This window comes from Lycium ferocissimum, chromosome 3, assembly GCF_029784015.1.
Source record: "Lycium ferocissimum isolate CSIRO_LF1 chromosome 3, AGI_CSIRO_Lferr_CH_V1, whole genome shotgun sequence".
Taxonomy (NCBI): domain Eukaryota; kingdom Viridiplantae; phylum Streptophyta; class Magnoliopsida; order Solanales; family Solanaceae; genus Lycium; species Lycium ferocissimum.
In genome coordinates, this window is record NC_081344.1 from 1782579 (window position 1) to 1806161 (window position 23583).

A 23583-nucleotide genomic window follows, 5' to 3' on the forward strand; every position below is an offset into this window, starting at 1 on the left:
GGGATAAACTCATCTCAAATATAATTTCAAAATTATTTATCCGTATCCGTCGTATCAAACGAGCCCTAAAGTCTTATCACTAGCTCCTTTTTTGGCCAAGAAATCTGCGATGTGTCCTCATAGTGAACCAAGTATTTTATTGCTCCTTCTATTGACCAAAAAAATCTGCGATATGTGTCATCATATAAGCAAAATACTTCATAGCTTCTGCAAATCACAATATTACTACATACTGTTGTCACCTCCCCTAAGTTAAGCAGCTCCAACCTATATAATTTGTAATACTGAAGTGAAATAATATTAAAGAATTATTTTTTATGAAAAAGTCAAAAAATTATATTTTTGGATACCGTAGTGAAATAATAGTGAAAATATTAAAGAATTAATTTTGAGTAATATATGTAAAATAATATTAGAGGATTATTTTCGTAATATCAAGAGTGAAATAATGTTAAAGATATATTTTTTAAGTAGCACGAGTGAAATAATTGAGGTACCAACCGGTCATTATTTTCTTAGGTTAATGCATCTCTTTGTAGAAGAGTCGTTATTCACCTCATATCCGTCACTTTTAAATTCAATTGATGACACTCTTGTCGTATTTTAAATAAGTGTTACAATCTAAAAGACTTATAAGTCTTTTGAAATATCCATCAGTTTTCTCACTTCTTTTTGATGTACAACCGCTCTCAGTTTCCTCTAATTTCCAAACAGATCCATCAGTGTTCAAAGTCGAGAAGTTAAATGAGGAGGAGTAAGCAACTAGTTTATCAAGTTAACTTTGTTTAAAATAGATTGAACGAATTGATGTTGTAGACTAAAACAAGTTAACACTCTTTTAAAAGTTTTGGCGTCTTCCAATCACACCTTTACGTTACCTTCCAACTAGCCGCCCACGGAAGCAATTATTTTTACAAAGTTCAGTCTTTCTCATAAGTAGTGTCTCTCCTTATATACTACGTAACTATCGGAAATAGCGAATTGGACTTCTTTTCCCCTTTTGGTGGGTGTGGGGAGGGAGGGGTGGGGTTGGGTTTGTTAGTGCGGGGGTGGTGGGATGGGGCATGCGGGGTGATTGGGAAATGCATTGGTGTGTTTTTGTTAATCCGGAAAATGTTTTCAAATTTTTATGGAAAATATTTTCACCTATTTGGAGGAAAACATTTTCCAAGATCTTAAGTGCAACCAAACAAGAAAAAATGGGAAAACATTTTCCGCCATACACCCTTAGTTTAATACAAGTACTACAACAATAGTTCCATCTCAATTCAAAATCAGTTTACGAATTATACCGTCCATATCGCTTCATTTAAGCTTATCACAGTCCAAAGTAACCACGAGTTGGGATTGGCAATATGTGTCGATGTCATAAATATGTATGGTAATGTATTTGTTATGTTTTTGTCGAAAATATATACATCTATTTTAACTGAGATAAGGGTGGCATTTTGTTATGTAGCTTATTATAACTACGATATCGTGGTCTAATGCAGCAGCAAGCTAGATATAGTACGTAGCTAAATCATAATAGTCAGTTCAGTTGAATATTTCGACTAAAAATTTATTGTACATTATTCACGTAAATTTATAGTATGTTTTCCCCAAAAGTACTTATTTGAAAAAACGTGAGGTGTTTGGCCAAGCTTTTGAGAGAAAATAAGTCTTTTTACGGGAAGTAGTAAGCTTTTTTGAAGCTAAAAAAGCGCTTTTGCCCAAAAGCACTTTTTTTGAAAAATACTTTTGAGAAAAAAATACAAATAAAGACTTTTTAAAAACGCTAAATCTTAAACTTTTTTTAAAAGTATTTTTTTGAAAAGTACTTTTAAAAAAAAGTATTTTTTAAAATAAGCTGATTTTAGAAACTTGACCAAACAGGCTATTAGTTGAATATTTCTTTCTCTGATTTCAGCAAAGATCTTTTGCATTAATAACTAGGCCTTAGCTTCAGCCAATTGAAAATACTCAGTCTTCAATGCAAAAGTGTAATAAATGTCCAAAAACAAGAGCGCATATGACTAGAAGTTGAATATATTGTTATCTAGAAGTTGAAAATATCATTTCTATATTTCTGATGTTTTAACACAATTAAAGTTATAAAAGATAATGTATAAAAGTACTTATTACTTTCTCAGCTTATGTAATTGCATTGATCAGCAGGGAAAAAGGTAAAAGTTTCTTTTCAATAAAAGAATTATATTTTTGCAGACTTCAGTAGAATGAAACAACGTATGATAGATCAAACTAGCTCCTAAATATGTATTAATTTAATCCAACTTATCACATCCTACCATTTTCGGCGTTGCCAAGGGTGTTTAAATTTTAAAACATATGTAGTGGTGCCTTTAAATATTTTTAATTACTACATGAATTATAATAAACAATACCCAAAAAAAAAAAAAAAAACTGATAATATCAGGAAAAAGAGTTGCCATTATTCTAGATAGACAGGCATAGTTATTGCTGTCAAACAATTTGAAGAGTCAACTTGGTCATGCCGCAAGGTTAAATCAACTGAATTTATGAATCAACGAAATAACCCAATCCTTGGATAAGGTCAATATGGAATAATCAGCAAATTAAATGGTTATCTGAAGTATTTTCACTCTTCACGAGTTGATGACAATTAGTGGCGATGTTAGGACCGTAAAGGGTTCATCTGAATTCCCGTCAAAAAATTACATCGCATATACATACTTCTTGTCTTATTTGTGTTTTTTTTTCCTTATATATTTCATTTCTTTAATGAAAATTCCAACTCCACGATTGATCACACCATATGAATATGATTTGATCAAATAAATCATGATATCATTGCTGATTCTTTTATAGTAACGATCACTAAGTACCTCAAAGTTCAATTAAAATAAGGCTGAAGTGGTGAAAACACTCCTAAACTTGGCACGATTTATTACTTTAGTCCCCGAACTATTGTCACACTTTAAAACACCCCCAATCTTGGCTAACTAAATTTTAATTCATCCCCGAATTGACATGTCACAGCAAGTGGAATGCACTCGCTGTCCACGTGGCATTTTCATCTTATGTGTCCTCCACGTAGATAAATTGTTTTTAAAAAAAATGGTAAAACTTATTTTTTTTTTTTTAATAAAAAATCTGAAACAATGGATTTTTTTTTTAAATCTAGCAAATTTAATTTAAAAAAAAAAAACTGAAAACCAGATTTTTAATTAAAATATCTTTAAAAAATGAATTGTTTTTTTTTAAAAAAAAAAAAAGTTGATATTTTTAAAAAAACTAAAAAATTTAGATTTTCATGATTCTTTTACGACACTTCTTTAAAAAAGAACTGGAAAACAATGGATTAAAACTGGGAGTTTCATACAAATATGGAAAAACTGTTTTTTTTTTTAATGTGGAAAACCCATTTTTTTATATAAAAAATCCAGGTAAATTAAATTAGATTATTTCTTAAATCTAGAAAAAAATTATCAGTTTTCCACTTTATTCTTAATAACATAAGTATTCCAGATTTTAAAAAAGTCCAGGTTTTTAACTAAAAATTTAAGTTCCCAGATTTTTTTTTTTTTAGAAAAAAGGGTTTATTTATTTTTCCAGATTTTAAAAAAGTCCAGGTTTTTTAATTAAAAAAATCAATTTACCAGTTTTTTTTTTAAAAGGGGTTTTGCACTTTTTAAAAAAAAAAAAATCATTTTTCCATATTTAAAAAGTTCAAAATCTTTTCATAAAAAATCCAGTCCGGATTTATTTTTAAAAACTTGGTTTTTTCTGATTTTAAGAAAATCCACTTTTTAACGGAGGAAGGGGATGATTTAGATGTTGGAATAGGAAAAACAATTAAAGGGAAATGTAAAAATTGGGATTTTTTACTGTTTGAAGCTGATGTGGAGCTTCCTCACGCGCGTGTAGGAGTTTGGGCACACTTGTTGTGCCATGTGTCAACTCGGGGGTGTATTTAAATTCAGTTAGCCAAGCTTAGAGGTGTTTTTAAGTCTGGCAATAGTTCGGAGACTAAAGTAATAAATCGTGCCAAGTTTAGAGTGTTTTTAGCACTTCAGCCTTAAAATGATGAGCTTAAGTTATGCACATGATCAATGTAAGAAAGTTAATTAAAAGTGTATTTATAGAAAGCCTCCCTAAAAGTGAGATTAATTATAATCTTAAAAATAAGTTAAGTTACTTGTTATAATAAATAAACTATAGTACAAATTTTCTTTACACACAGAGCGTGTGTATATCTTGATTTTAATCGAATTTGAAAATCGTAAAGTACGACTTTTTCTTCTTTGAGGGGCTGAAAAAAATAGTATTTAAAGGGACCATAGCTTGCCTTCTTTGATCATACACAACATTAATTTCCCATTATGGCTCTTCCTTTAGTACTCTCCGTATCTATATTTCTCATATTCTTATGTTACAAGCTCTACCACCTGCTCACGTCCAAGCTGCCGCCAGGGCCTTGGCCGTGGCCGCTCATCGGAAACCTCTTCGACATAAAGCCGGTGAGGTTCCGGTGCTTCGCCGAATGGGCCCAAATTTATGGGCCCATCTTTTCTTTTTACGTTGGATCACAGCTAAATGTGGTGGTGAATAATGCGGAACTTGCGAAAGAAGTTCTTAAAGACAATGACCAACATTTGGCCAGCAGGTTTAGAACTAAGCCTCTTGAAAATGTAAGTAAAAATGGGATGGATTTAATTTGGGCAGATTATGGACCTCATTATGTGAAAGTAAGGAAGGTTTGTAATCTTGAGCTTTTTACTCCAAAAAGACTTGAAGCTCTTAGACCTATTAGAGAAGATGAAGTTACTGCCATGGTTGAGAACATTTTCAGAGACTCTACTAAGTCTTGTAAGTTTGCTTTTCACTTTTACTCTTAACTGTTTTATGTTTTTGAGGGTAAATCTTGTGCGGTTTCTCATTGATTACTTCGTGTTGGACGGATATTCCATTTGGACATTGCTATTTAATATGTATCCACTATTAAAATTGTTTTGTATCTCTGTCTATTTTGGAACAACTATTTGTGGCGACAAAGGCCAACTTTAGATAAAAATGTCTAAAGCTGCATATGACTAAAGTTCAGGCTTTCTAGCTGAAGTTTAGGTATGGTTTAACTTCAGCTACGGGTGTGCATGGACTGGGTTGGTTTGGATTTTTTAAACATCAAACCAAACCAATTGCGTCGGGTTTTAAAATTTATACACCAAACCAAACCATAAAAGTTGGATTTTCTTTGTTTATTCGGTTTTCTCGGGTTTTTTTATTTTTTTTCCCGGAATAGTCTTGATACAAAACATATACACTTTTACTTCAAATATTTCTTTAGACCTAGTAAGATACAACTATATAATTAAGGCATTTCTTAAGAAAATAACACAAAATGTGAGAAGAGTGATGACATTGTATTAAAATATTCAACAAAAGATAATAAAATCGGTTAAAACAAATATTGCTAATTAATAAGCCATAAAGAAAATAACCATAATCTAAAAATACTAAGTCATGCTAAAATAAGTACGGCTAACAAGTATTAGTTATATGACAAAGAAAAAGAACTTAAGTTATGTATTTTCACTCTCTAAACCAATTATATAAGACTAAAGAATAGATATCCAACATTATTGTCATTCTTAGGGGGAATTGAATTTCTTTTGTTATCATTAGTGTTGAGTTAGTTTTGGTTTGGACTTATTTGAGTTACTAACATTCATAGCATATAAAACTTATTGACAGTCAAAATTCTAAGTACAAGCTTGAATAACATGATAATAGATAAAAAAAACTACGAAAAAAGTTAAGAAATATTTATAAATTACATTACAAATAAATATTTTTATGTATAAAATATTTTAAAAATTGAATACATGTAATGTTGGGTTGGTTTAGTTCGGTTTGACTTTTTTTAGCTAAAACCAAACCAAACCAATTATGGTCCATTTTTTTTTCCAACACCTAATCAAGTCAAACCAAATCACTAGTCGAATTTTTTTTTTCTCGGTTTAACTCGGTTTATCGGGTTGGTGCAGTTTGTCGGTTTACGTTGTACACCCCTAACTTCAACTATATATGTATGAACTTAAAATAAAAATGTATGAAGTTCTGACAAAAATAACTGAATGCAACCACAACTTGCTGAAGTTCAAACAAATATGCGCGGTGTCAACCACATATGCTTGAAATTCAGACAAAAATAACTAAACTTCAGCTATATATACCTGCATTTCAGATATATTAAAGTTCAGACTCCTCATATTTGAATTTATTATGTGGTGAATGAACTTGTAAATTTTTATCTACTATGAATATGACGTAAAAGGCAATTTCAAAATTAGGCACTACTTGTATTTCGGCCGTTTAACGATATGGTGCAGTTTTAGATTTTATTTCTTTCTTCTTTTTTACGTAGTTAATAGGTTAAGAGTGAATACTCGACTGAGTCAACACTGGCCAAGATAGGATAGGAGCATTAATCACTATCATTTCTTTAATCAAGTACTGGTTCAAATAATATCCAAAATTAGCGTGATTAAAGTCCTTCAACTGTATAAGCACTACAATTCACAGGAAAGTCTTTTTCTTATTCCAATCAATAGGAGACAGATTTGGACCCCATAGCACACGCTTTTTTTTTTTTATTATTATTATTAAAAAAAAATGGGTAGCTAATCCCAATATGGAAGCAATACAATAATGAATATAATAGTCAAAGTATATTTAATTACTCGAAGAGAAGCATTTGTTTATCATACCTTGGTTAATATTTTATGATACTATGTTTAGAAAGTGGAAGTTTTAATCGTATTAAAGTACATGTATAGCTTTCAGCACCAAAAAAAGTAGTACATATACAGGTTTACTGAATATTTTTAAATGGAGATCTGGCAAGATCACGAACTCGAATAGTATATACTTGAGACGTACAGAATATTTACATTATTAGTGCAATTAAGGGAGGTTATAGCAATATCATTCTATTTTTGTTTACCATATCAATCTTGTTATGCAAATTTTACCTATTGTTGTAGGCCAATTTCACACAAATAGACGGACAGATTCATTGTTTACTTTTTTTAGCCAGTATATGTAGATCATACACGGTTATGCACATATTTTAATGGATTATACATATATTATACATCTGCTAGCTATTTTTATTTTAAGTGGTTATATAAGCATTTTTCTTGAATGTAGTGTAGTTTAAATCCTGAATCCGTCTATGTCCATATCTGCAGGCAATGTCAGTAAAATCTTGATGCTAAGGAGCTATTTGGGATCAGTAGCATTCAACAACGTAACAAGGCTAACATTTGGTAAGAGATTTGTGAATTCACAAGGTGAAGTTGAAGAGCAAGGTGAAGAGCTCAAAGCCATTGTAACCAATGGGATTAAAATTGCGGGAAAGTTTAATTTGGGAGAATTTGTGCCATGGCTACGTTGGGTTTTTAAAGATGATAATAATGCTCTTGAGGTACAAGACAGGCGTTTGGATAAATTTACAAGAATTATAATGGAAGAACACACACTTGCTAGGAAGAAAACTGGAGAAACTAAACAACACTTTGTTGATGCTTTGCTTACCCTTCAGAAGGAGTATGATCTTAGTGATGACACTGTTATTGGCCTTCTTTGGGTACGTATACTAGTGTTTTTTTATATTGGATTTTAATAGAGTTTAATTTTCATATACTAACGGCGTAAAAAGTTATTTGTGCTTTCAAGTGACCTAATTAAATTTAACTATAAGTAATTGTCTATAATAAGTGAAACTAATAACCTCAATTACACATAAATAAGCAGATAACATGTTATTACGTGTTAAAATATTTTGATATAGTATAAATTGTATCTACACGGTAAGTTGAACTAAGTCCATATTAATATAACAGCAAAGGTTCAGTTGATCCCTGAGGCGGATGAAGAATTTGAACTTTATGGGTTCTAGTTCGTGATTCTATATACTCTTTTTTAATGTAGTGAACTTTTATGACATATATGAAGTACAAGTCATAGCTATTGTGGTTTATCCAAACTCAGACTTGACCCTCTACATCAGCCCCTATCTGATTTGGGCATCGACACAACACGTCTTTTACTTATAAAAAATATATATGTGCATTTCACCTTTACTTTCTCTAAATAAGTGATGAGAAAGTAAAGTGTTTTTGTTTTCGCATAGGTTTCAATATTCTATATAACCGTAAGATAAATAAACAATATCATTTCAAGTTGATCTTTGTATTGCCATTACAAGACCAAATCATTAATTTATTTTCAATTATAATTTGTGTAGGATATGATAACAGCAGGGATGGACACAATAGCCATTACTGTTGAATGGGCTATGGCAGAATTGGTAAAGAATCCAAGAGTTCAACAAAAGGTCCAAGAGGAGCTAGACCGGGTTATCGGGTCGGATCGGATTGTAAATGAAACAGATATCTCCAAACTCTCCTATCTACAATATGTAGTCAAAGAATCGCTAAGGTTGCACCCTCCAACTCCCCTAATGCTGCCTCACATGGCCGGTGAGTTTAGAGACGAATTCAAAATTTTAATTTGATGAGTTCAGCCTTAAGATTTTTTTTACTAGACTCACATTACATTGTTGAATTTATGGGTTCAAAATGAAATTCTTTTTTAAATTGTAGTGTTGACTTAAGCAAATATCCTCTTTTAATGTCCCCATTTAGATTTTGTCCCTATCTTAAAAAATTATGGAAATATAGTCATTACAAAAATTAACCTTCTGAACAACATTATACTCAATTCTAATGTTTACTCATATATTTCACAACCTTACAGGTAAAACATTAGAAATTGTCGTCTAACGTTTGTTATACCTTTAAAATTTTCACACACACACAGATATATATATATATATATATATATATATAAAATTCGGGTTGAATTGAGTTCAGTTAGACCCGTTTCTTACATGCTCTATCTGTCATTGCAGGTAACAATGCTAAAGTGGGTGGTTACAACATTCCAAAAGGTTCAGTTGTACATGTTAATGTATGGGCCTTAGGTCGTGAACCTAGAATTTGGAAAGACCCTTTACAATTTTGGCCAGAAAGATTCATGAAAGAGGATGTTGACATGAAGGGGCATGACTATAGGTTATTACCATTCGGTTCTGGTAGACGTACATGTCCAGGGACGAACCTTGCAATTAATTTGGTCACGTCTATGTTAGCCCACTTGTTGCACCATTTTGTTTGGTCATTGCCTTCAGGTGTCGAGGTTGAAGATGTTGATATGATGGAGAGTCCTGGTACCGTCACTTACATGCAAACTCCATTACATGTTGTTCCTACTCCTCGGTTGCCTCTACACTTGTACACACATGTTGAATGAACATGTAACATCATTTATTTATTTTAAAGTTTTACCATGACACACATATCGAATCAGCAGGAAGATCAAATCCAAAACTCACACAACCTTCTATCAATACCACCAGATTGTAAGTCTCGGTGGTAATATGTAAAATCTTTTTTTTTTTTTTTTTGGTTGTTGTTGTTGTTGTTGGTTAATTAAGTGTGTTTTACTTTCAAGTCTTATGAAGTCGTAACATCCTTCTGAAATAAAATGTATCCATTAATTTTTTTTAATTTTGAAGTACTATAGAAGTTTCAATATGTTCTCGATATATTTTATTATTTTGTATAATAATCTAATTGAACTTGAAAACATTTTTTTCATTTAACAATGTACCTTAAGTTTAGCCTGTTCCAATGCTCCATATGGGAAAACTAACAAAAGAAATAAAAAGAGATTTTTACTTAATAGCTGACCTTGAAAAGTGCAAAGAGACGAAAATTTCTCAATGTAAACTCATCTCGAACCGATATATATAAGTAAATAATAAAGATTAAAATAGCCATAGAAGTACTAGAGCATGTAAAATAACATCTTAAATTTTGAAATTAGATATTCACCTCGGACTTAGCATGGCACAACAAATTTCTTCATTTTTCTTACGTATTATACAATGTCAACAATTGAATGGTCAAATATATGTCATTTGATGAAAGATGGAGGTCAAGGCTAGGTCATGGGGTAATCCGCTCCGCAGCATTCAAAGACCAATTAGGCCAATTCCTAAACTTTACAAATCACCTATTTTTGGCTCATTTAATGTTGCATTAAAGAGAGGAAATTGCACAGTTTTCCCTTCAAATGGACTGGTCTTTAGTTTTTGCCCTTGAAATGGGCTGGTCTTTCATTTTTGAAACTTTTACTTGGTGTAACTTCTTTTAAGAGGTAATTATTGATAATAACTACTTTTTAATTTATTTATATTTAGTAGCTACAATAATTTTGTAAATTACCATTCGTAGCTATATCCAAATTACATAAAGTTGGAGTGGCTGAAATGGTTATTGGGCGAGGCTCTCACCCTGCTCGCCCAGGTTTGAACCCAGCCACCAACATTTCTTTTCTTACATATTTTCCCTAGCTTCTTCTCGTTGTATTTGAGTGTATTTCGCCATATGTATTTGGCTCATATTTGTATCTATATATATTTGGCCTGAGTGTATTTCGTCATATGTATTTGGCTTGAGTGTCTTGTCTCAGAAGTACATTCAGAAGACGAGAAGCTCAAATACCTATGGGATACAAGACATATGAGCCAAATACATATGACATACATTCAAATAAAGTTCAAGAAGAAGCTAGGAAAAATATGTAAGAAAAGTAATGTTGTCATTTTGGGTTCGAACCTGGCGAGCAAGGGGAGAGTCTCGCCCGAATACACGCGATACACACAACTTTTGCTTAAAAGTAAGCTATGAATTGTAATTTGAAAAATGGTAGCTACTAATGGTAAGATCGTCATAGAAGGTAGTTATATCTGTAAGTTTGCCTTAATTTTTGTCCTCCAAATTAATTGTGGAAAAATTACATGATGTAACTAACATATCCGTTGTATTCATCATTCACAGTTATAGTTTTACAAAATTACAATATGTAGCTACATTTTGGATTATGTACAACGCCGGAAAACAGAGAGGGTTCACAATTACGCGGTCGACTGTTGATCCACTGCAACAACAAAAACGTGACAAACTCTTAACGTCGATCCACAGTCCAAACACTGTCATGTTCTAACTCTCTTTGGTAGAATGTTGTTGCTGTAAAACCCTAGCCGATGAAGAAACAAATGAACAGAATCAAAGCAAGAGTGAAGCAAAGCAAAAAAAGTAATTCTGCTCTGCTTTGTGCAAATTGAGAATTAAATTGAGTATTTTACTTGTATTTCTGTATTTCGAGAGAGGAATTTTGTTGTTTGTATCCTTGTATACACCCCTGTATTTATGTATTTCACCTTGACTGTACCATGTATGTATTTTTTTTTTTTTATGTATGGGATATATTTTGTTGTTTGTATCCTCGTTTTGACTGTATTGTTATGGGTGTATCTTTGTTTGACTGTATTTTTGTGGTCATGTACCCTTGTATACATCCCCCCCGCCCCCCCACCCCCACCTTTTTTTTTTTTTTTGTGTGTATCCTTGTATACACCCATGTATTCATTGATACAAGGCGTATTCGTTGCGCAAATGAATACAGTTGATTACTTTAGCTATGAATTGTAAATATCCAAACATTAGCTACGCTTAGTAAATAGCTTCAAAATGTAGTGGTTTCTTTAAGATCCTCTTTAATTTTCCCTTCCAAAATCGAACTTATGCCTAAAGGGGCCTAAGTTCTTTAAGGGCGTGTGGCATAACTTGTGAGATATTTTGATGCAAAAATATAAATTTATGCCGGCGAAAAAGTTATTTGTCTTGAGGGCCAAGCGTGGAAATGACCCCATTAAAGATTCTAGAAAGGTAAACGGCACTAATTTAACCTTTTTATGATAACATGCATGTGGTGTTTGATCTAATTTGTGTGCACCTCGACTATATTTCACATGGTATCTGCTACCAAGCACCAGCATATATATTGATTAGCTGTTTTTGTCAAAACTTGGACAGATGGGAAGAAATAACCTTAATGCTTATGTTTTTGTCTTCATTAGAATTTGAACCTAAAACCTCATGATTCTCAATTCATTTTATTGACTAGTAGGCCATATTTTTGGTTATTGTTCCATTTTAATTTTTATCTTGTCATAAATGCAATTTCTTTTCATTATGAAGCTTTAAATTTTCTCTGAAAGATCAACAACAACGATAATTTCTCATCTCTAAAAAGGAAAATTTAGATCATACAAACTTAAACATTTATCACAAAGATTTTTACTACTATATTTAACCGTTATATATATATATATATATATATATATATATATATATATATATATATATATATATATATATAAAAATTGAAAGAAGCATCTCAGAAGGGTGTGATAATATGATAATAATTCGGTATTCGAGTTTTCAAAATAGATAATATTTCAATCATAGTGGATCTTCTATCGTGGTGCAAGTTATTAAGACTGAGATAATAGTCAAAATACCCCCCAACGTTTGACCAAAATGTCAACTACACACCTAACCTTTGCGTTGGTCCTATTACCCCCCTGGACAAATTTTTTCAGTATTAAAATGCCCCTTTTTTGCTGATGTGGACAAGAGCGTGAGTACCGCTCGGCGCGCGTTATAGCCTTTTAAAAACGAGCATCCGACGTGTTTTGGAGAGCCAAATGGACTGCCACGTAGATGCCACATAGATAAATTTAAATTCCCTCCATTTTTAAGCTACTTCATCTTCTTCTTCATCCAATTTAATACCCATCTCCATTCTTTTTGCCAAATAATACCCATTATAAATTTAGAGCTAGAATAGTGATTATTCTTATAATCACTGTTTTCCCAAATCAAATTCAAAAAAAAAAAATCAAGAAAAAAAAAAAACGAAAATGCGGAAGAAAAAAAAAGTTGAAAATCTAATCTTGTTAAAGAAAATCTGATTGAAAGTTGCTTGTTTGGAGTTGCTACTTGTTGCTTGGTTGGAGTTGTTTAAGCACTAATTCTTTGAGTTGATTTGGGGAGAAAATTAAACTCCATTGCTAGAAATTTAGAGAAAGCTATGAAGAACACCAAGTGGGTTTCTTTAAATTCTTGATTGTTTGATCAAATTAATGGATGAACTTTGTTCTACTTGGTGTTAAGAAGCTTCCTTTCACATTTGGGTTTTTTCCCAAATCAAATTCAAAAAAAAAATCAAGAAAAAAAAAAAACGAAAATGCGGAAAAAAAAAAAAAAAAGGTTGAAAATCTAATCTTGTTAAAGAAAATCGATTGAAAGTTGCTTGTTTGGAGTTGCTACTTGTTGCTTGGTTGGAGTTGTTTAAGCACTAATTCTTTGAGTTGATTTGGGGAGAAAATTAAACTCCATTGCTAGGAATTTGGAGAAAGCTATGAAGAACACCAAGTGGGTTTCTTTAAATTCTTGATTGTTTGATCAAATTAATGGATGAACTTTGTTCTATTTGGTGTTAGGAAGCTTCCTTTCACATTTGGGTTTTTTTGGATCAAATTTGAGGAAGTTGGTGTGATTTTTTTTTTCAACTCCTAATGAAGATGATGATGATGATGATGATGTTGATGAAGATGAAGGAGAATGGGGTATGGGTTTTTGGATCCTCATACTGAAAATGGAGTGTGAAAAATTGAGAGATTTTTTTTTTTTTTTTTTTGAAGAAGAGTAGATGGATGGAGGAAGGGGGGAAATTAATAAAAAATGAGGAGAAATTAAAGATGTGGCACGTGGGCCAGGCGCGTGTGGACAAGCACCTGTTAATAATTGGGGGTTGTCATATTGACCGTCTTGTCAAAAAAGGCATTTTAATGCGAAAAAATTTGTCAGGGGGGTAATAGGACCAACGCAAAGGTTAGGTGTGTAGTTGGCATTTTGGTCAAACGTTGGGGGGTATTTTGACTATTATCTCTATTAAGACTAGTAAATTTCTTTTAAACACGAGAACTTTATTTTTACTATTAATAGTAAGGACGCGGAGACGCCATGAGCTAGCTTTGATCACGCTATCCTAAAATTACATACGTTTGACCATTTAAAGGTTGACATTTTTCATATATGCCAGGATTTTGTTATGTCATGATTATTTCAAGGTGACTATCTAGTTTGAAAGCTCATTTTACTTTCAAAAATGTCTGAAGATCTTACTTAGAAACCGTTTGGCCATAAGAATTATTCACTTCTTTTCGGAAATTTTTTTCACTTTTTTTCGGAATCAGTGTTTGGCCATGAAAATTTCAAATATAACTTGAAGTTGTATTTGAAATTTGAAAAACAAGAAAAACTTGTCACTTTTTTCACAACCAAAACAAGTACATTTCAACAAAAAAAATACAATTTCAAAAACTATGGCCAAATACAACCCCAACTCCAACTCTAACAACAAAATTCCAAAAAAAGTGAAAAAGTTGTTGGTTTCTATGACCAAACGCCTACTTATAGTGTATATATGAGAACGACAAGAATAATGGGCAATGTCGCTTCAATTTGTAACCAGTTACAGTTCGATACATGAATCATCACTATCCATATCATTTTGTTTAAGCCCACACTACAAGAAAGTATAGATATCACAATAAAAAGTTTTATATTGGTAACAACTTAGTTTTACTATTGGCAAATGATATTTTTGTTACCAAAGAATTTAATTTTGGTGCCATAGTATAGATCATTGTTGCAAAAAGTACTTTTGGCAACCAAACAAAAAAAAAAAAAGTTGTTGCATGTTGTTGCAATAACAGCCGTCGGGAAAAGTTCATGCAACAAAAATTTTTTTTTTGTTGCCAAAAGTACTTTTTGCAACAATAATCAATCTATGGTAACAAAAAATTTTTTGTTGCCACATATATTTTTTCTTGTATATTTTTTCTTGTACTTCCATCTCACAGCCTGTTCGGCCAAGCTTCTAAAATCATCTTATTTTGAAAGTTACTTTTTTTGAAAAGTATTTTTAAAAAAAATATTTGTTGTGAGAAGTCATTTGTGTTTGGCTAATTAATTTAAAAAGCACTTTTGAGCAGCAATTAGCGTTTGATCAAGCTTTTAAAAAGTGCTTCTAGGGAAAAACTATTTTTTTTAGCTTTTGAAAAATTGTTTCTGCTACTCCTCAAAAGCTTAGCCAAATAACTCGCTTTTTTTAAAATAAACACTTTTAAAGAAAAATAAGCTTGACCAAAGCAAGCGCTATCGATCTAAACCTCATTCATTATTTGTATCCGCTTAAACACATTTTACGCTGATAATTAATGTGCTGCAACCTTCTTTCTCCTTCCGGGTTGGGAATCGACAACATGTGTGATGTGTCAATGTCTTAAACATTTGAGATAATGTAATTTTTTATTGTTTTAGTCAAAAATATTAAACATCTAATGTAATTAAGATAAGGGTAGCTTATTTGTCATCTAGCTTATTTTCCCTACGATGTCGTCATCTAATGCAGAAGCAAGCTAACTATAGTAGTAGCTGGATCACAGTAGTCACTTTAGTTGAATATTTCGACTCATAATGTATTTTAAATTTCAGTTGAGTATTTCTTCCTCTGAGTTCAACAAATTAATGATCTTTGACATTGGAGTTAATTCTCTAGATGATCATTCAAGTTTTGAGAATTACCTCTCAAAAACACTTTGTTTTCTTTTTGAATAACAAAGTCATTCAACTATCACTATTTTTCTCAAAAAATATACAAAATATCTCAAAAGCCGCATTCTCTCCTACTTGGTATGCCATATCATATTGAAGCCCAATTTTTTAATTAATACTTATTTAACTGATATTCATCAAACTCATTTAACTCAACACATATCTTATACTAGATAAAAAATGATTGGTTAAAAATCAGCATAGAAACGAACTTTAGCTCTAGCTTATTTTTTCCGATTTAAGTTAATATTAAGGTGACACATGTAAAATAATTAGTTTAATTTCTATAGTGCCTTAAAAAATGAAGATGTGCTAGTTATATAGGGTTCTCAATCGATCTTCACCCAGAACTGTGCAACTTTGAACCTTGTTATAACAATATCAACCAGGGATACTTAGCTTGGTGTGGTTCGTGAGCTTTTTCAAAAACTTAGCGAGCAAGTGATTCTGTGTAATCAACCTGGGCTACTTGATAGGCAATTACATGTTAGACTCTGCTGCATAATCTGCATAATCTTTCATGACTGAAGATTGAGAACCCAAATATATAGCTAGCACTTCCTCATTTTTCAGGCACTATAAAAATTAAATTACTACTATTATTTCACATATGTCACCCATCCCTTTGCTACTTTTTAATGGGGTCATTTTTTGTCGGGTATAAGATATGGGTTGGGTTAAATGGGTTTGATGAATATGAGTTAAATATGTTTATTAATAAAATAAAATTAAATTAATATGACATGACATGCCAAGTAGGAGAGATAATGCTTTTGTAGTGTTTTGTATTTTTTGAGGAAAATGGTGATACAAGTTGAATGATTTTGTGGTCCTAAAAGAAACAATACTGATTTTAAAAGGTAATTCTCAAAATTTGGGTGACCATTTAGGGAATTACTCTCGACAATAGGCCTTAGCTTCAGCCTATTGAAAATACTCAAATCGTACAGTACGAAAGTTTAATAAATGTCCAAAACAAGAGTGCGTATGACTAGAATTTGAATGTATTGTAATCTAGCTAGAGAATATCATTTAATATTTATGATGTTTTAACACAATTAAAATTATAAAAAAAAAATGCCATTATTGTAGATAGAAAGGCATGGAGTACTAATTTATTACTGTCAAACCATTTGAAGAGTCAACTTGGTCATGCCGCAAGTTATAATTTATTAATTTGTCAAATGAATTTATGAATCAACGAAATAACGCAATCCTTGGATAAGGTCAATATGGAATGATCAATATACAGTTTATATACATCTCCTTCTTTGCAAAATTACATTATTGTAGATACAATTATATTTATGTATATATTAGCTATGGAGTCACTTTGCCTACTGTTTATCTTCAAAAAGAGGGCAGTTAAATTTATTTGAGATATAAAGAATACGTGAATTGATTTGTTATAAACAATGAATAATAAAGCCAATAATGACTAGAGAAATTGAATAAATAAATTAGTAAAGTATTGAAAAGCAATAATGAATTAAATAAGCCTGGGTTTTGTTGATCCTTGAAGAGAATCACTTGATATGTTTTCCTCCGGTGGAACAGCTGTTTGCTTCCGCCTTGCTAAAATAATGGTATCCTGGTACAAAAGAATGATAAAATAAACTTATTGCTAAAATTTGGATAGTATGAATGTGTGTAAGTTGATGTCATTCGATGATCCTTTTGAGAGGCATTCGAGCTCCTTTTATAGTACAAATACATCAGCACTTAAGCTGTGATTAAATTCTAATAATGAACAATAACAGACAATAAATGTTGTTTTAATTCTAAATTGTAACGTTTGCTTCGAACCGGGACCGGTCACACAACGTTTATATTCAATTAATGATCTGAAATAGTTGACTTGGCAAGTTTGCTCTGGGGTTAACCGGGGCATCTCATTCTGACCAAGTTAAACGACTAAGCAGCGTTTCACCTTCAAATGCCATGTGTTCCTTTCTCGTCATGCCATGTGTCAAGCTACATTTTATCACGTATACAACTACGTATGCTTTTTTATATTTTAAAGTATTTTAATCAAAATATTGATGCCACCAACGAACACAACCATATGAATATGATTTGATCACACAAATTATGATATTACTACTGCCTCTTCCATAACATTTATCAAGCTCAAATTTTAAAAGATTGAATTTGAGTTATATACAACGACATCATGAAATAGATTTTAAATTATCAGATCCCTTAAAGAAATATCTACATGTAAAGTAGTATAAAAAGTTAGATTATAATCCTAAAAACAAGATAAATTACCTAATACTGTCTACAAAAAATAAACATGCTATAATAGTATGATCTTTTTTAGGTCAACCGTGTATATTTCATAATCTCAAAAGAATTCAAATATGGTAAAGTACGACGTTTTCGTCTTTGAGGGAATGAAAAAATAGTATTTAAAGGGGCCATTACTTGTCTCATTTCATCACACACAACACTAATTTCCCATTATGGCTTTTCCTTTGGTACTCTCCATATCTATATTTCTCATATTCTTATGTTACAAACTCTACCACCGGCTCACGGCCAAGCTCCCACCGGGACCGTGGCCATGGCCGGTCATCGGAAACCTCTTCGACATAAAGCCGGTGAGGTTCCGGTGCTTTGCTGAATGGGCCCAAATTTATGGGCCCATATTTTCTTTTTATGTCGGGTCACAGCTAAATGTGGTGGTGAATAATGCGGAACTTGCAAAAGAAGTTCTTAAAGATAATGACCAAAATTTGGCAAACAGGTTTAGAACTAAGCCTCTTGAAAATGTGAGTAAAAATGGGATGGATTTGATTTGGGCTGATTATGGGCCTCATTATGTGAAAGTAAGGAAGGTTTGCAATCTTGAGCTTTTTACTCCAAAGAGACTTGAAGCTCTTAGGCCCATTAGAGAAGATGAAGTTACTGCCATGGTTGAGAACATTTTCAGAGACTCTTATAAGCCTTGTAAGTTTGCTTTTTCACTTTTACTCTTCCGGCGAAAAGGATTGAACTTCAGCTATTTTTTCCAATTATCGTGTTAAATTTGTTATGCAGAAATCTATTGTTATAGGTCAACTTTACCTGATGGTAGAAAAAATATATCATACATCATTAGTACACAAACTCGTGGGTCAGTTTAATAAGTGTACGTGCCGGGGCAGATGCAGCCTTAAACCAGATTCATTTGTACCAATACTTTGATTTGAACATAAACTATAAATTTATGTGTGAAAATTCATTAAATTGCAATAAACATACTATTCAAAATAATAATTCTAAAACTATAATGAGCTTAATTTTAAAAACGTTAAATATTCAACCCATAGAGTTTAGGGATGTTTACATAAATAACCGACCGGATTCACTGTTTATCTTTTCTAGCCGGTATACACAGATTGTATACTGATTATACACGGTTATGCACATATAATACATGGATTACACATATATAATACATCCGCCTGCTATTTTTAGTTTAAGCGGTTGGGTGCGCGCGGTTATTAATCCTTTAGAGTTAAAATCCTAAATCTGTTTCTGTGTTTGTGTTCAGACAATGTTAGTAATACCTTGATGCTTAGGAGCTACTTGGGATCAGTGGCATTCAACAACATAACAAGGCTAACATTTGGTAAAAAATTTATGAACTCAAAAGGTGAAGTTGATGAGCAAGGTGAAGAACTCAAAGCCATTGTCACAAATGGGATGAAGATTTCAGGAAGACTAAATTTGGGTGACTTTGTACCATGGTTACGTTGGGCCTTTAAACATGAAAATGAAGATCTTGAGGCACAAGACAGGCATTTGGATAAATTTACAAGAATTATGATGGAAGAACACACACTTGCTAGTACAAAAACTGGGAAAACCAAACAGCACTTTGTTGATGCTTTGCTTACTCTTCAGAAGGAGTATGATCTTAGTGATGACACTGTTATTAGCCTTCTTTGGGTAAGTATGCTAATCTTTTCAACACATTGGATTTTAATAGAGTTTAACTTTGTATTGGCATTGCAAAATCATATCAATAATTCTTATCAATTATATTTTGTGTAGGATATGATAGCAGCAGGGATGGACACAGTAACCATAACTGTTGAATGGGCTATGGCAGAACTGGTAAAGAATCCAAGAGTTCAACAAAAGGTCCAAGAAGAGTTAGACCAGGCTATCGGATCGAATCGGACTGTAAACGAATCGGATATCTCCAACCTCTCCTATCTACAATATGTAGTCAAAGAATCACTAAGGTTGCACCCTCCAACTCCCCTAATGCTGCCTCACATGGCCGGTGAGTTTAGAGACAAATTCAGAATTTTAATTTGATGAGTTCAGCCTTAAGAATATTTACTAGAACTCACATTACATTGTTGAATTTATGCGTGCAAAATGTAGTACTTTATGAAATTATAGTGTTGATTTACGCAAATGTCCCCTTTTCTAGGTCCCCATTTAGATTTTGTCCCTATTTTTAAAAATGTGCAAATAGTCATTAGAAAATTATCCTTTTGGACAACTTTAGACTCAGATTTAATGTTTACTCATACATTTCTCAAACTTATAGGTACAACATTGGAAAATGTCGTTTGTTATACCTTATAAAATTTTAGACCGCAGTTTATAACATTTTCTCATAAGATTTTCAGTTTGGTCAAAGAAATCTTTAGGCCGTGGTCTAAAAAATCTATAAGTTGCTAGTGACTTTAAAAAGAGGGTAATTTACTGAACATTTGTCCCAAAGGGGATAACTAATCAATTTCCTTGGAAAGTAGCTACATATTTTGATTTTTGACTTATATATTTGTAATTCGCATTGAAATATTGCATTCAGTTGAACCTGTCGCTTACATGCTCCTTCCATCAATGCAGGTAATAATGCTAAAGTGGGTGGTTACAACATTCCAAAAGGTTCAATTGTGCATGTTAATGTATGGGCCTTAGGTCGTGATCCAAGAATTTGGAAAGACCCTTTGCAATTTTGGCCAGAAAGATTCATGAAAGAGGATGTTGACATGAAGGGACATGACTATAGGTTATTACCATTTGGTTCTGGTAGACGTACATGTCCAGGAACCAAACTTGCAATTAATTTGGTCACGTCTATGTTAGCCCATTTGTTGCACCATTTTATTTGGTCACTGCCAAATGGGGTTGAGGTTGAAGATGTTGATATGATGGAGAGTCCTGGTATGGTCACTTACATGCAAACTCCATTACATGTTGTTCCAACCCCTAGGTTGCCACTACTCTTGTACACACATGTCGAATGAACATGCAGCATCATATTTTTTTTTTTTAAAGTTTTACTATTACATACATGTCGAATCAACACGACAATTAGATCCAAAACACATACAATCTTCAATTAGTACCACTAGATTATAAGTCTTGGTGGTAATATGTAACATCTTTTATTTTTGCATTGGTTTTTTTTTTTTTTGGTTAATTAAGTTTGTTTTACCTTCTTGTCTTATAAGTTGTAACATCTTTCTGGAATAAAATGTATCCCTTGTTTTTATTTTTTATTTTGAAGTATTGGAGAAATTTCAATATGATCGCATTTTTTTTCTTTGGTATAGTAATCTAATTGAACTTGAAAACATTTTTTCTTTTAAGAATATACCTTAAGTTTTGCCTGTTCCAATGTTCCACATGGGCAAGCTAACAACAGAAATAAGAAGAGATGTTTACTTAGGGCCCGTTTGGCCATGAAATTTTTTCACTTTTTTCCGGAAAACGTTTTCACTTTATTTGGAAATCAACGATTGGCGCACAAATTAAATTCCAAATACAACTTCAACACCAAAAAACTTGTTTTCACTTTCAATACATTCAAACAACCAAATATATTTTGCAAAAACTATAACCAAACACAACTCCATCTTCAACTCCAACTCCAAACTACCAAATAAAGTGAAAAATATTTGGTTTTCATGGCCAAACGCCAACTTAATAGCTGACCTGGAAAGTGAAAACAGACGAAAACTTCTCAGGGTGTTTACCTCGGAACTTTGCATGGCACCACAAATTTCTTCATTTTTTTTATTTAGTAGGCATTTGAACATGCGATTTCATCTCATGATTTCATATTGAACGGGATATAAGAATAAGCAAAGGTTAAGATAAAATAGAAGAATTTTATGTCCAAAATAAAAAAGAAGTTTTTAATTCTAATTGTACATATTAGAACAATAATATTAAATTGAAGCAACAGAAACAGGTTTTATAACAAAAGTTCGTCAAAGGACTTCTCTGTTTAGGTTTTAGACTTATTCAAAATTATAATTTAGGATAAACTAAGACATCGATCATTTGGGTGATAGATACACTAAATGGACAAAGTTAATTAAGATATTTTAATAGGAAAAAGAATATATAAAGAGGATAATAGATATCAATGGGAGGCTAATTAATTTATCCATAAATAATACTAAAAAAATATTAGATAATAGCTACTGTAATAACGATATACAAAGAACGGAAAGAGAACTAATATTTAAAACATATGATATAATTTGGTAAGATGACATACACGAATTTATTTTGAGAGATTATCGAACACTCTTTGAATAATAGTGTATTCTTTTTCTTTTCTTTTATTTTCATCGTGTTATACTTTGGAGTTGTTTGTACCTAATTATGATATTTGGAGTTCATCGAAATGTTATTGTATTATAAATGTGTTTCCTTTAATTTAATGAAGATTTTGTTATTAGATATATTGCATTGGAAAATAAGATGCTAGTTAGATATTGTTAACTCATAGCCTGTTTGGCCAAGCTTTTAAAATCAGTTATTTTGAAAAGTGTTTTTTTTTTCAAAAGTACTTTTCAAAAAAAAAAAAAAAGTTTAGCGAAAAACGTTTATGCGTTTTATTAATTAATTTTAAAAGCACTTTTGAAAAGAATTAATGTTTGACCAAGCTTTTAAAAAGTCTTTCACGTGTATTTTTTTCATAGGTGCTTTTGGGCAAAAAGCTATTTTTTTTTTTAAAAACTGCGTCACATTTTAAAAGACTTATTTTCTCCCAAAGCTTGGCCAAACGCCTCACTTTTTTTTAAAAAATAAACACTTATTGAAAAAAAAAATAAGTACTTTTGGGGAAAAATAAGCTTGGCCAAACAGGCTATCAATATGATCTGATGCGTTCAAATAAATAAAATTACAACCATAATTTAACTTAATAATGACTCTGCATCGTGCGGATACTAATACTAGTGAATATTAATAATCAAAATATTTAATCACTAGAAGAGATCACACTGCAATTTGATTATCATACCTTAGTAATGCGATTAAAATTTTACTATCTTTGTACAAATTATATGATATTTGATTTGAGAAATTCATGCAATATATGAGTATAGAGACTAGTATATTATAAAAGTGCAAATGTTAAAATGATAAGATGTTGATCGACAAAAAATATCCTCAAAATATTGATCGACTTTTATAATTTAAAAAATTAAATTATTTCTTCATAAAGAAAATAGAAAGTTGAATAAGATTATAATATTTAGTGCCTAACATTAAGGAGTTTGAGAGCAACTCAAGAAAATAATAGAATATTTGATAAAATTCCAACGTTTATGGCCTAAAATAAAGGAGGTCCAAACTCCAAACCAACTCAAATAAAAAATTATGCGTAAAATTATAGGAGTCAAATCTATCTATCTCAATTATTCCTTTCCTGGAAACGTTGATTTTAATTGGCCAAATCTTTCTTGAAACCAACTCAAATAAAAAATTATGCCTAAAATATGGGAGTCAAATCTTTCTATCTCATTTATTGCTTTCGTGGAAACGTTCACTAATTAATTGGCCAAACTAACTTTCTTTGAAACCAAGTACTCCCTCCGTCCATTTTTACTTGTCATTTATTGACATAACACGCCTATTAAAGAGTGAAAAATAGAATACTTTCTCCGAATTAAAAAAAGAGTTGACTTAGCCATTTGCACACTTCTTAAGAAAATAT

The 23583-nt window shown here is 31.7% G+C and overlaps 2 protein-coding genes across 2 annotated transcripts; both read left to right on the plus strand.

The window, feature by feature from the left end:
- The first annotated feature begins 4315 nt into the window (after positions 1-4315).
- On the plus strand, positions 4316-9607 carry LOC132049188 (cytochrome P450 98A2-like). Its single transcript, XM_059439888.1, has 4 exons — positions 4316-4830; positions 7215-7612; positions 8273-8507; positions 8939-9607. The coding sequence occupies exons 1-4, from the start codon at positions 4344-4346 to the stop codon at positions 9337-9339; spliced, it is 1521 nt and encodes a 506-aa protein (XP_059295871.1). The 5' UTR covers positions 4316-4343; the 3' UTR covers positions 9340-9607.
- An 8335-nt stretch (positions 9608-17942) lies between these two features.
- Positions 17943-21130, plus strand: LOC132049189 (cytochrome P450 98A3-like). Its single transcript, XM_059439889.1, has 4 exons — positions 17943-18572; positions 19159-19556; positions 19662-19896; positions 20475-21130. The coding sequence occupies exons 1-4, from the start codon at positions 18086-18088 to the stop codon at positions 20873-20875; spliced, it is 1521 nt and encodes a 506-aa protein (XP_059295872.1). The 5' UTR covers positions 17943-18085; the 3' UTR covers positions 20876-21130.
- Positions 21131-23583: the final 2453 nt, after the last annotated feature.